We start from the raw sequence: 13316 nt of genomic DNA, 5'->3' as shown, positions 1-13316 counted from the left end.
CTCCACACGTCAGCATCCTCCTCCCTCACCAAGCACAGTGGCAGCCTCCCCTCCCTGCCTGCCTGCCTGCCTGTCTCCTGGACCAGAGAGAAGAAGTTAGGAAATTGATGAGGAAGCCCAGGTCTGATACAGATGGCACAGGGAGCCACCCTTCTCAGACCAGCTTCTGTTCGACCAGTTCCACCATGTGAACTACCAGAGGAAGTCCTGTTTAGGAGTGCTACAAGAATATCTACATTACCAGTGTGGCGAAGATAAGGAAGGTTTTTGTAAAACGGGTCTTAAGGAACAGCATCTGTGGAGATCAGACCCTAATCTCTAAAAGAGCCCTCTCCAGTTGGGTGTGGTGGGGCTGAGGTGTGGCGGGGGCGTGGCAGCATGGAGAAGCTTCATAATGGGGGGAGACAGGACCTCGCTTGCCTGCTGTGGCTTTAACCTCCTCCAGGGCTGCTGGGGCAGCCAGGGACGCAGGAACAGGAGGGTCCAGCCTGAGGTACATGAGGTAATTCATGGCACAGAGGGCGTTACATAGATGGGTTTAATGTAGAGGGTAAACTGAGGCTCTCTTATCCTCAATCACTTCATCTTTATCACTCTCTCTTCTCTCTCGCTTGCTCTCTGTTTTGATATGGAGCTATTTTCAGTCGATGCACTGGTGGTCATTTGATTAGCAACAAAAGTAAATTAAACTCTGGTAAATGTTAATCATACGTTATGTTATACATCTGGTGAATTTCCAGTGATTATGATAGGTAAATGCAGATTCCAGGAAATTGCACAGTGACTGGTTCTGCTTCACCTGGGTGACAGAAGACACACTGCGTAATGACTGTGTCTCTCTCCCCTGTGAACTCTGGCAGCTCTGTGGCTTATTTCCTTGGTGTTTGATCATTAACAACATCCTCTGTTACTATCTGACACATTAACAGACTCGTCTGTTGTTCAGTGGATTTTTTTTCACGTTGTTGAGAAATACGTTTTCTTACTAGACCATTGTAACACTTCAGCTCTAAACGTTGCGAATGAACCGAACCTTTATGGACTACATTTGTCTACTAATTGTCAAGCAATGTGAATAAGGATTTTATGAACTGGCCAAAGGAAGAGACTGAGCTGATGAGGGGGATGGGGGGAGGGGGAGTGTTGATGGTCGAAGTGCTTGAACAAGGGTGTTTAATTACAGGAGATAACGACCACAGTGCTGAAGTAGTAGGAGACACTGCTGCCTTTGTTTAGTTTATCTCATCATTATATACCAGTGCAGATTTTTTGTGCTGTGCTGTGATTCAAGTATTGTTTTATTATTTGGTTGACACCAGGTGCTGTGCAAGGATCTTGGTCAAATGATTATTGTCTGATGTGTAAGATAATTATAACCAATATCAATCTGTCTCATCATAAGCAATATGTGAGATTTATACTTTCCAGTCCTATTGATCAGATAACTGTACTGTTATAAGGTGTTCTACTGATAGGAGATTAAAGTTTAGTTTTAGATGGCTAGGAAGCATATTTTGACAGAACAGTAGTAATATTTTTTATTTTTTTATTTCACCTTTATTTAACCAGGTAGGCAAGATGAGAACAAGTTCTCATTTACAATTGCGACCTGGCCAAGATAAAGCAAAGCAGTTCAACACATACAACGACACAGAGTTAACCATGGAGTAAAACAAACATACAGTCAATAATACAGTATAAACAAGTCTATATACGATGTGAGCAAATGAGGTGAGATAAGGGAGGTAAAGGCAAAAAAAAGGCAATGGTGGCAAAGTAAATACAATATAGCAAGTAAAACACTGGAATGGTAGATTTGCAGTGGAAGAATGTGCAAAGTAGAAATAAAAATAATGGGGTGCAAAGGAGCAAAATAAATAAATAAATAAAATAAATACAGTAAGGAAAGAGGTAGTTGTTTGGGCTAAATTATAGGTGGGCTATGTACAGTTGCAGTAATCTGTGAGCTGCTCTGACATTTGGTGCTTAAAGCTAGTGAGGGAGATAAGTGTTTCCAGTTTCAGAGATTTTTGTAGTTCGTTCCAGTCATTGCCAGCAGAGAACTGGAAGGAGAGGCGGCCAAAGAAAGAATTGGTTTTGGGGGTGACCAGAGAGATATACCTGCTGGAGCGCATGCTACAGGTGGGTGATGCTATGGTGACCAGCGAGCTGAGATAAGGGGGGACTTTACCTAGCAGGGTCTTGTAGATGACATGGAGCCAGTGGGTTTGGCGATGAGTATGAAGCGAGTGCCAGCCAACGAGAGTGTACAGGTTGCAATGGTGTGTAGTATATGGGGCTTTGGTGACAAAACGGATTGCACTGTGATAGACTGCATCCAATTTGCTGAGTAGGGTATTGGAGGCCACTTTGTAAATGACATTGCCGAAGTCGAGGATTGGTAGGATGGTCAGCTTTACAAGGGTATGTTTGGCAGCATGAGTGAAGGATGCTTTGTTGCGAAATAGGAAGCCAATTCTAGATTTAACTTTGGATTGGAGATGTTTGATGTGGGTCTGGAAGGAGAGTTTACAGTCTAACCAGACACCTAGGTATTTGTAGTTGTCCACGTATTCTAAGTCAGAGCCGTCCAGAGTAGTGATGTTGGACAGGCGGGCAGGTGCAGGCAGCGATCGGTTGAAGAGCATGCATTTAGTTTTACTTGTATTTAAGAGCAATTGGAGGCCACGGAAGGAGAGTTGTATGGCATTGAAGATTGCCTGGAGGGTTGTTAACACAGTGTCTAAAGAAGGGCCAGAAGTATACAGAATGGTGTCGTCTGCGTAGAGGTGGATCAGAGACTCACCAGCAGCAAGAGCGACATCATTGATGTATACAGAGAAGAGAGTCGGTCCAAGAATTGAACCCTGTGGCACCCCCATAGAGACTGCCAGAGGTCCGGACAGCAGACCCTCCGATTTGACACACTGAACTATGTCAGAGAAGTAGTTGGTGAACCAGGCGAGGCAATCATCTGAGAAACCAAGGCTGTCGAGTCTGCCGATGAGGATGTGGTGATTGACAGAGTCGAAAGCCCTGGCCAGATCAATGAATACGGCTGCACAGTAATGTTTCTTATCGATGGCGGTTAAGATATCGTTTAGGACCTTGAGCGTGGCTGAGGTGCACCCATGACCAGCTCTGAAACCAGATTGCATAGCAGAGAAGGTATGGTGAGATTCGAAATGGTCGGTAATCTGTTTGTTGACTTGGCTTTTGAAGACCTTAGAAAGGCAGGGTGGGATAGATATAGGTCTGTAGCAGTTTGGGTCAAGAGTGTCCCCCACTTTGAAGAGGGGGATGACCGCAGCTGCTTTCCAATCTTTGGGAATCTCAGACGACACGAAAGAGAGGTTGAACAGGCTAGTAATAGGGGTGGCAACAATTTCGGCAGATAATTTTAGAAAGAAAGGGTCCAGATTGTCTAGCCCAGCTGATTTGTAGGGGTCCAGATTTTGCAGCTCTTTCAGAACATCAGCTGACTGGATTTGGGAGAAGGAGAAATGGGGAAGGCTTGGGCGAGTTGCTGTGGGGGGTGCAGTGCTGTTGACCGGGGTATGAGTAGCCAGGTGGAAAGCATGGCCAGCCGTAGAAAAATGCTTATTGAAATTCTCAATTATAGTGGATTTCTCAGTGGTGACAGTGTTTCCTATCTTCAGTGCAGTGGGCAGCTGGGAGGAGGTGTTCTTATTCTCCATGGACTTTACAGTGTCCCAGAATTTTTTTGATTTAGTGTTGCAGGAAGCAAATTTCTGCTTGAAAAAGCTAGCCTTGGCTTTTCTAACTGCCTGTGTATAATGGTTTCTAGCTTCCCTGAACAGCTGCATATCACGGGGGCTGTTCGATGCTAATGCAGAACGCCATAGGATGTTTTTGTGTTGGTTAAGGGCAGTCAGGTCTGGGGAGAACTAACGGCTATATCTGTTCCTGGTTCTACATTTCTTGAATGGGGCATGCTTATTTAAGATGGTTAGGAATGCATTTAAAAAAAATAACCAGGCATCCTCTACTGACGGGATGAGATCAATATCCTTCCAGGATACCCCGGCCAGGTCGATTAGAAAGGCCTGCTCGCTGAAGTGTTTCAGTGAGCGTTTGACAGTGATGAGTGGAGGTCGTTTGACCGCTGACCCATTACGGATGCAGGCAATGAGGCAGTGATCGCTGAGATCTTGGTTGAAGACAGCAGAGGTGTATTTAGAGGGCAAGTTGGTTAGGATGATATCTATGAGGGTGCTCGTGTTTAAGGCTTTCTTGTGGCTTTGTTGTAGAAACATCATTGAAACCAGGAGATGTCATCGCATGTGTGGGTGGTGGAACTAATAGGTTGGATAAGATATAGTGAGCAGGACTAGAAGCTCTACAGTAAAATAAGCCAATAAACACTAACCAGAACAGCAATGGACAAGGCATATTGACATTAAGGAGAGGCATGCTTAGTCGAGTGATCAAAAGGGTCCAGTGAGTAGTGAGGTTGGTTGGGGTCACGGCGATTTAGACAGCTAGCCGGGCCATCGGTAGCAAGCTAGCATAGGATGGAGGTCTGTTATTAGCCACCTCGTGTGTTTCCGTCGGTAGGATTAGTGGGGTTCCGTGTGGTATAGGGGGATGAATCCAATTTGCAAAAAAAAACCAATAGATATAGTTATAAAGGCCCAAGAAAAAATAAAATACAATTTTTAAAATAAATTGTCCGATAGGTCTATTCAGATAGCAGCCGATAAGACAGCTAACGGTTAGCGGACCGCAGATGGGCCTTCAGGTTACGTCGCGACTGAGGAGCCAACCGGATAACTCCCTCAGGTAGATAACGTCGGTAGTCCAGTTGTGAAGGCCCGGTGGGGCTCCGCGTTGGCAGTAAAACGGGTCCGGATAGGTGATTGTAGCCCAGGAGTGACTGATGGAACTCTTCAGCTGGCTAGCTCCGGAATAATTGATGTTTGCTCCGGAATCGACGAAAGTCACACGGATAGCAGCTAGCTAGCTGCAAGATCCAGGTATAAATGTCCAGAGTTAGCGGTTGAAATCCGGGGACAATGGAGAGAAAAATAGGTCCGGTATGTTCCGGTCCGAGCCGCGCCGTACAAAACTGGCGATAGATTTTCGAGCTAAAGGATAGCCGATGACCACAAACCGTGGTCAGCTGAATACTAACGATTAGCCAGTAAAGAAGCTAACTAGCTTCTGATTAGCTTCTGGCTAGCTTCTGGTTAGCTTCTGGTTAGCTTCTATGGAGGATTACAGATTTGAGGTAAATAATACTTTATTTAAAAATATATATAAATTGGTGAGGCGGGTTGCAGGAGAGTGTTTTGAAGATGAGTTTATGGAAAATAAAAAATATATATAAAAAGGTATGGGAAGAAAGTTGTAAATATATATATTTACGGGACACGACAAGACGAGGACAAAAGACGTCTGAACTGCTATGCCATCTTGGAGCGAACAGAATGTCATAAATGTAATAATATCTCTGGAGGACAAGATTTCTGGGATTATGCTGGCGTATTCAGGGGGAAGTCACTTCTACTGCTGTATGATGGGAGAAACCATACATTGGGGTTTGAATAGATGTACAGTACCAGTCAAAAGTTTGGACACACTTACTCATTTAAGGGTTTTTCTTTATTTTTTACATTGTAGAATAATAATGAAGACATCAAAACTATGAAATAACATATATGGAATCCTGTAGTAACCAAAAAGTATTAAACAAATTCTTCAAAGTAGCCACCCTTTGCCTTGATGACAGCTTTGCACACTCTTGGCATTATCTCAACCAGCTTCATGAAGTAGTCACCTGGAATGTATTTCAATTAACAGGTGTGCCTTGTTAATTTGTGGAATTTCTTTCCTTCTTAATATGTTTGAGCCAATCAGTTGTGTTGTGACAAAGTAGGGGTGGTATACAGAAGATAGCCCTATTTGGTAAAAGACCAAGTACAACTCAAATAAGCAAAGAGAAACGACAGTCCATCATTACTTTAAGATATGAAGGTCAGTCGCTGCGGAAAATGTCAAGAACTTTGAACGTTTTTTCAAGTGCAGTTGCAAAAACCATCAAGTGCTATGATGAAACTGGCTCTCATGAGGACCGCCACAGGAAAGGAAGACCCAGAGTTACCTCTGCTGCAGAGGATAAGTTCATTAGAGTTAACTGCACCTCAGATTGCAGCCCAAATAAATGCTTCACAGAGTTCAAGTAACAGACACATCTCAACATCAACTGTTCATAGGAGACTGAATCAGGTCGAATTGCTGCAACGAGACCACTACTAAGGAACCCCAATTAGAATAAGAGGCTTGCTTGAGCCAAGAAACACGAGCAATGGACATTAAACCGGTGGAAATCTGTCCTTTGGTCTGATGAATCCAAATTGGATATTTTTGGTTCCAACATCCGTGTCTTTGTGAGACGCAGAGTAGGTGAATGGAAGATCTCCGCATGTGTGGTTCCCACCGTGAAGCATGGAGGAGGAGTTGTGATGATGTTGGGGTGCTTTGCTGGTGACACTGTCAGTGATTTATTTAGAATTCAAGGCACACACTACCACAGCATTCTGCAGTGATACACCATCCCATCTAGTTTTGGCTTAGTGGGACTATCATTTGTTTTTCATCAGGGCAATGACCCAAAATACACCTCCAGGCTGTTTAGGGGCTATTTGACCAAGAAGGAGAGTGATGGAGTGCTGAATCAGATGACCTGGCTTCCACAATCACCCGGCCTCAACCCAATTGAGATGGTTTGGGATGAGTTAGACAGCAGAGTGAAGGAAAAGCGTCCAACAAGTGCTTCAAGACTGTTGGAAAAGCATTCCTCGTGAAGCTGGTTGAGAGAATGCCAAGAGTGTGCAAAGCTGTCATCAAGGCAAAGGGTGCCTACTTTGAACAATCTAAAATACTAAACATTTGTTTGACATTTTATTGGTTACTACATGATTCCATATGTGCTATTTCATAGTTTTGATGTCTTCACTATTATTCTACAAAGTAGAAAACAGTAAAAAAATTAAATAAATAAAAACCTTGAATGAGTAGGTTTGTCCAAACATTTGACTGGTACTGTACATGTAAAAAAGGATAATAGAAAAGCAACCACCAACTACAACATCCCAAATTAACCCCATATCAATCTGCATTATTTTAAGTCCCTCACTCTCCACTTAAACCTTATTGTTTAGGACCAGAATTGATCATCCTTGTTCTCCAGTGTAAATGAAGCCTGCTAATGCAGCGCATGGTGGTTCTGGAAGTTTTAAATCAGGAGGAGCTTGAGAGCTGCCCCGGTTCCAACAGGTCTGACAAAGGGTACAGGGGACTGAGTAGTAGACCTACGACATTACTGAGCTCAATTGTGCTGAAGGTCAGAGCACTCTCCAGCAGGGACAGATCATCCTCTTCGCCCTGTCTGATTTCTGGAGAGCCCTTGTGTTGTATAACATCTACAATCATATTTATCTGCAGCTTTCCTCATTGTGTAAGGGGATGGATTTGGTTTTGACCTGCCTCACCCCATCTGTGATTAGTGACTCAGTCTTGGCCCTATGTCACAATGGAAAAACATCTTACTCTTACATCATTGAAGTTTGGGTGTGAAAGACACCGAGTTATGTTGTCTCCCATTACGCCAATAAAACATGTTGTTTCCAGGGTCAGTATAAGAGATGGGGTGCTTTTATTGTGCACCTAAAAGTATTTATGTGCTGGTACATAATCAGCCTCCATTGCAGTTCATTTCCAGCATAGGACAACTCATACTCATTATCATTGTAACATCTGCTTCCAACTCACACCCTAAAACACGTAGATCCCCTGAACGCAGCTCACCTTTCAGTCCACTTTCCAGCTCACACTCTCAAACACCTACATCCCTGAACGCAGCTCACTCTCCAGATCCCAATCACCAGAATTCTAATCACCTGTTCACACACCTGTATGTCATTATCACACAATATTTAGTTCAGTTCTTTGCACCCCATCACTGTGAGGTATTGTTTGTTTGGTGACACATGTCTTTCGGAGCCCTGGGTTTCCCGTGATTTACTCCTCCCGTGTATAATAGTTTTTGCCTGCCTCACTAATGACGCCTTTTGCCTATTCCCTGCCTCGGATTTCCTGTTATCTACCTATTGCCTGATCTCCCGGACTATGTTACTAGCCTTTTCCCTGCCTGTACTGTTGCCCTTTTGGACCTCCTGTGTATGACCTTCTGTCTGTCCCTGGACCCAGCTACCTGCCTTCTCCTGTGGTCCTTTGCAATAAACACTTGCTGCGCTTGAAACCAGCTCTCTGTCCCCCCTCGTGTTCATTACAATCATATATACATATATAAAGTATATACACTACTATTCAAAAGATTGGGGTCACTCAGAAATGTCCTTGTTTTTTAAAAGAAAAGTAAACATTTTGTCCATTAAAATAACATCAAATTGATCAGAAATACAGTGTAGACATTGTTGTTAGGGATATTTCCGCCTGACTGAAGTGCCCAAAGTAAACTGCCTGTTACTCAGGCCCAGAAGCCAGTATATGCATATAATTGGTAGCATTGGATAGAGAACACTTTGTAGTTTGTAGAAATGTTAAAATGGTGTATGAGACTATAACACAATTAATATGGCAGGCGAACATCAAACAAAAATTTCAACCGGAAAGTTTTTTTTTTTTAGCTCCCAGGCTCTTATAATGGAAAGCTATGGGTTCTATGTAATTCCAGCTCCCATATTGCAATTCCTATGGCTTACACTAGATGTAAACAGTCTTTGTTCTTTATTTCAGGCTTGTTTCTTCAAAAACAAGCAAGAATTTAAAATGTTTGTAGAAAGAGTCCCGGTACAATATCAGTCTGTTGGCGCGTAATTTTACTGTTCTATTGAACATACTTCTTTCCGTATGAAATATTATAGTTTATTTACATTTTAGGATACCAGACGATTGAATAGAAACGTAGTTTGACTTATTTGAACAAAGTTAGGGGTAGCTTTTTGGATTCCTTTCTCTGCATGTTGAATGAGTGGATTACTCAAATCGATGGCGCTAACTAAACAGACTTTTTGGGATATAAAGAAGGATTTTATCTAACAAAACAACCATTCATGTTGTAGTAAGGGACCCTTGGGATTGCAAACAGGGGAAGATTTTCAAAAGTAAGTGATTTATTTCATCGCTATTTGTGATTTTATGAAGCCTGTGCTGGTTGAAAAATATGTTGATGTGGGGCACAGTCCTCAAACAATTGCATGGTATGCTTTCGCTGTTAAGCCTATTGTAAATCGGATAATGCAGGTAGATTAACAAGATTTTAAGCTATTAAACAATATAAGATACTTGTATGTTCATAAATGTTTAATATTACGATTATGTATTTGAATTGCGCGCCCTCCAATTTCAACCAGATGTTGTCGACAGGTGTCCCGCTAACAGGACGCCTAGCCTTGTTGTAAATTACTCTTGTAGCTGGAAATGGCAGATTTATTACAGAATAAGAGATAGGCGTACAAAGGCCCATTATCAGAAACCATCACTCCTGTGTTCCAAAGGCATGTTGTGTTAGCTAATCCAAGTGTATCATTTTAAAAGGCTAATTGATCATTAGAAAACCTTTTTGCAATTATGTTAGCACAGCTTTCTTCCGCAACTCGTCAGTCTATTCTTGTTCTGAGAAATTAAGGCTATTCCATGCAAGAAATTGCCAAGAAACTGAAGATCTTGTTCAACGCTGTGTACTACTCCCTTCACAGAACAGCGCAAACTGGCTCTAACCAGAATAGAAAGAGGAGTGGGAGGCCCCGGTGCACAACTAAGTACATTAGTGTCTAGTTTGAGAAACGGACGCCTCACAAGTCCTCAACTGGCAGCTTCATTAAATAGTACCTGCAAAACACCACTCTCAACGTCCACAGTGAAGAGGCAACTCTGGGATGCTGGCCTTCAAGACTGTTGGAAAAGCATTCCAGGTGAAGCTGGTTGAGAGAATGCCAAGAATGTGCAAAGCTGTCATCAAGGCAAGGGGTGGCTATTTGAAGAATTTCAAATATAAAATATATTTTGATTTGTTTAACACTTTTTTTGTTACTACACGATTACATATGTGCTATTTCATAGTTTTTATGTCTTCAGTATTATTCTACAAAGTAGAAAATAGTTTTTTTTTAAATAAGAAAAATACTTGAATGAGTAGTTGTTCTAAAACCTTTGACATATTATCAAGCTGTATAACCTATTATGAAACAGGCTTTGCATGTATTTTGTGTACATGTGTGCGTGCGTGACAGACAGGGAGAGATGAAGTTTGTGTCTGCCAGTGCAAACCTACAATTTCATCAAATCTTTAACACGTGTGAGGGTCGAAATAGGGGAAAGCTTTATAGGGGTTAATGCATGATTCACAGTGTTTACAAAAAGAGTGTCTGCCCCATCTCGGGTCAACTGTGATTATGCCTCAATACAGAGTTTTTATTGCAATAGTCTGACCCAATAAATGTTATAGCAATGTGTGAAATGGTCTGTGAATGGTAAATTGTGAGGTGAGAAAATATGAGCGACATCAGCATCTCTGAAAACATCAGGACTGCAATGTGAGAAACTCAGTAGCCTACGGCGACTCTGTGTAGGCTATCCACAGGGATGCAGCCTCTGCGGTAGACTATTGGCTACTGTGCGCGCAATGGCGCACACTCACCGTCCACTACTGAATTTTAGGAGTGCTAATCCAATGTAGGTGACGATATGCAGCCTAACCTGGAAAAAAAAACATATTTCGGGTAGACCCAGCTGTCAGCTGCAGAAACCTAAATAGGCAGCCTCTCCAGAGACTCACGTGTCAGATGAATAGACAGTTTACAGCTTGCTTCTTTCTCTAATCTCCTGACGACAGCAATACTGACTCTATATGTTTAAAAATATGACTGTTGCAGTTTGAGTTTCAGGACCCGGTCAGTTTGTGCTGATTCAAGAGACAATCGCTCTTCGGTTTGATTTGGGCTGCTGAAGTTAAAGATAATCTGAACGTGACAAGCCGCCTGGACTTTTAAAGATGTGCTCGCGACTTGCATTTACCTGGAATTTACAGTAGTTACTTACAGTCGTAGGCTACATTCAAAGCGGTATGTTTCCCGAAATTAATAACAAGGTGAGGTCAATAATCCATTTTGAGTATCTATATCCATACAATCCGTTATTTATTTCAATCTTTAGGCTACATATGTTGACAATGCAGTTTTTTACAGCATTTATGTTTTCTCTCTTATTGTCTTTTATTTTATCGTTTGCTTGAACATCAGACAGTTATGTATTTTTTATGCCACTGAAGTCTGATATAACATTAATTTTGTAGTTGAAATTGTATGAAGATTCACATTTCTTTTCCACTGAAGTTAACAAACTGATTTCAATTACAGAATATTATGAAACAGTAGTAGGAGCTAAATATTATGACCCATTTAGTAGTTTGCTTATGGGTTATCTGAGAAGGTATTCAAGATAGACATGATCCATAACTATTTTAGTCTACACTTACTTTATGGCTAGATTCATGGTGTTGACAGAAGCTCTATAGCTTTACTATAAACAGTATCCCAAATGACCAAGGACAGGAAAACAGCAACTCTTTCATCCACTTTTTACAAATAACATTAGCCTTGTTGACATCTGTCATTTATTATTTGCAATATCATTGTCACATTGATCAGTAGCCATCTATAAATCAGTCAGTGTATTTTCTCTGTATCAAGTTTGAAACTCTCAGTCAGCTTTTCTGGGTGGGATTGATGCTCTACTTTTCATGAGCAAAAAATGTGTACGTTTCTGTATAGCTACTGAAACTTCATCCGTTGTTGATGCTTATCAACTCTTAGACAGTTGTTTCCATTCGCTGCCAATTCAATATTTGCAATACGTTCCTTACCATTGGAGTTGAAGCTTTACTTTCCTCATGCTGTTCTGTAACTGGTGTCGTGCGAGTCTCAGAAAAGACATATTAGGAATAATGTGTTCCCTTTCAAGGGCCTGCATGATGTCAACAATCCAAAAGCTCTTTCCAGTATCCAGTGAGATGTGCACTGCAACTAGTGGCAGCTTCTTTGTTGCTCTGTGCATCATTGCTCTACTGACCCACCCAGACCCTTGATAACATTTCAGGGGATGACCCCACCCCCAGCACACCTCCCTCAGGGGATGAGCACACCCCCAGCACACCTCCCCCTCCTGACCACAACCCAAGTAGAAATACAGGGTAACACATATCATAACACTACAAGTGACCTCAGAAAAAAAGTGACTTCAGTTATCAGATGCTGGACTATTGTAATACTACAGTAGGCCTATATAAGACAAATCATTGCCCTTTGAACACAGAGGTATTGCATGCTTAGAATTGGTGGCAGGTAGCCTAGCTCTTCAGAGCTTTGGGCCAGTAATTGAAAGGTCGCTGGTTTGAATCCCCGTCTGCTGAGTGCCCATTTCAAATGGATGAGCGGTTTTGTATCTGCTTACAGTAAGCAGATGTACAGTACCTGTTTGTCCTACCACAGTGGCCAACATCGCAGTACAACCTTCACTCTCACAATCCTCCCAGGGGATTGGTTGTTTTACACGTGAATCCTGCATGTGTTCATATTTGAATGAGTGTTTGCTGACTTGTTCCGATTCCAAACCAAGCCAATGTGAAGGCAATCCTAGGTGGGCACTGGTGTTCCACTACTCTAACTTTTCCCATGCCAAATCATTTTATACATTGCCCTGGGTATGTATGGGAATCAAAATACGGTCATATTCTCGTCAAGGAACACATGGGTCAGTAAGAGGCAATTGGTAATTTCATAAAGAATATGAAGCATATGGATGTTTATTTAGTGAACTCATGAGAAACAGTATATTTTTCCACTGTTTTATTCTTCTGAGCTTTTAATCCAATAGTGTTATTTAGGTCAAGTTCATTCTCAATCTGCTCTGCTAACCAGCCAGCCGTTGTCTAACCCTCTCTGGCTCTCTGAGTTTTGCCTGTGCTCATCTGGGCTGGATATTTCAGTCCACCCATATGGTGTCTCTCATTCAACACACTGTGTTAGTTGACACACTCCCCTCTAATTAAGGCATGTGTAAAACTAGCTATTCTGTCACATTGGCACAAGAGATAATATCATCTCAGTGACTGATATGACCCCATGAAGCCTAGCATCAGACTGAATTGGGCTTTGTGAAAGGAAGTGAAGGATCTCTCTGTTGCCAGGTTAAAACAGCCCTCTACTCTCACCATCATTACCAGCATTACCACACCCTTACACCATCATTACCACACCCTTACACTCTTCATA

The 13316-nt window shown here is 42.1% G+C and overlaps 1 protein-coding gene across 2 annotated transcripts in view; it reads left to right on the top strand.

Moving 5' to 3' along the window:
- LOC109867796 (dual specificity tyrosine-phosphorylation-regulated kinase 4) overlaps nt 1-13316 on the top strand; it is a 55900-nt gene that overhangs the window by 32118 nt on the left and 10466 nt on the right. The window contains exon 1 of one of the 2 annotated variants that reach the window (XM_020457091.2): nt 10709-11134. The exons of the other annotated variant lie outside the window; for it this stretch is intronic. Within the exon in view, the coding sequence (XP_020312680.1) occupies nt 11111-11134 (24 nt within the window). The 5' untranslated portion in view covers nt 10709-11110. Of the gene's footprint in view, nt 1-10708; nt 11135-13316 lie in introns of those variants that run through there. 2 annotated transcript variants of the gene reach the window in all.

This window comes from Oncorhynchus kisutch, linkage group LG22 (genome assembly GCF_002021735.2).
Source record: "Oncorhynchus kisutch isolate 150728-3 linkage group LG22, Okis_V2, whole genome shotgun sequence".
Lineage (NCBI taxonomy): Eukaryota > Metazoa > Chordata > Actinopteri > Salmoniformes > Salmonidae > Oncorhynchus > Oncorhynchus kisutch.
This window is presented reverse-complemented; position numbering and strand designations above follow the sequence as displayed.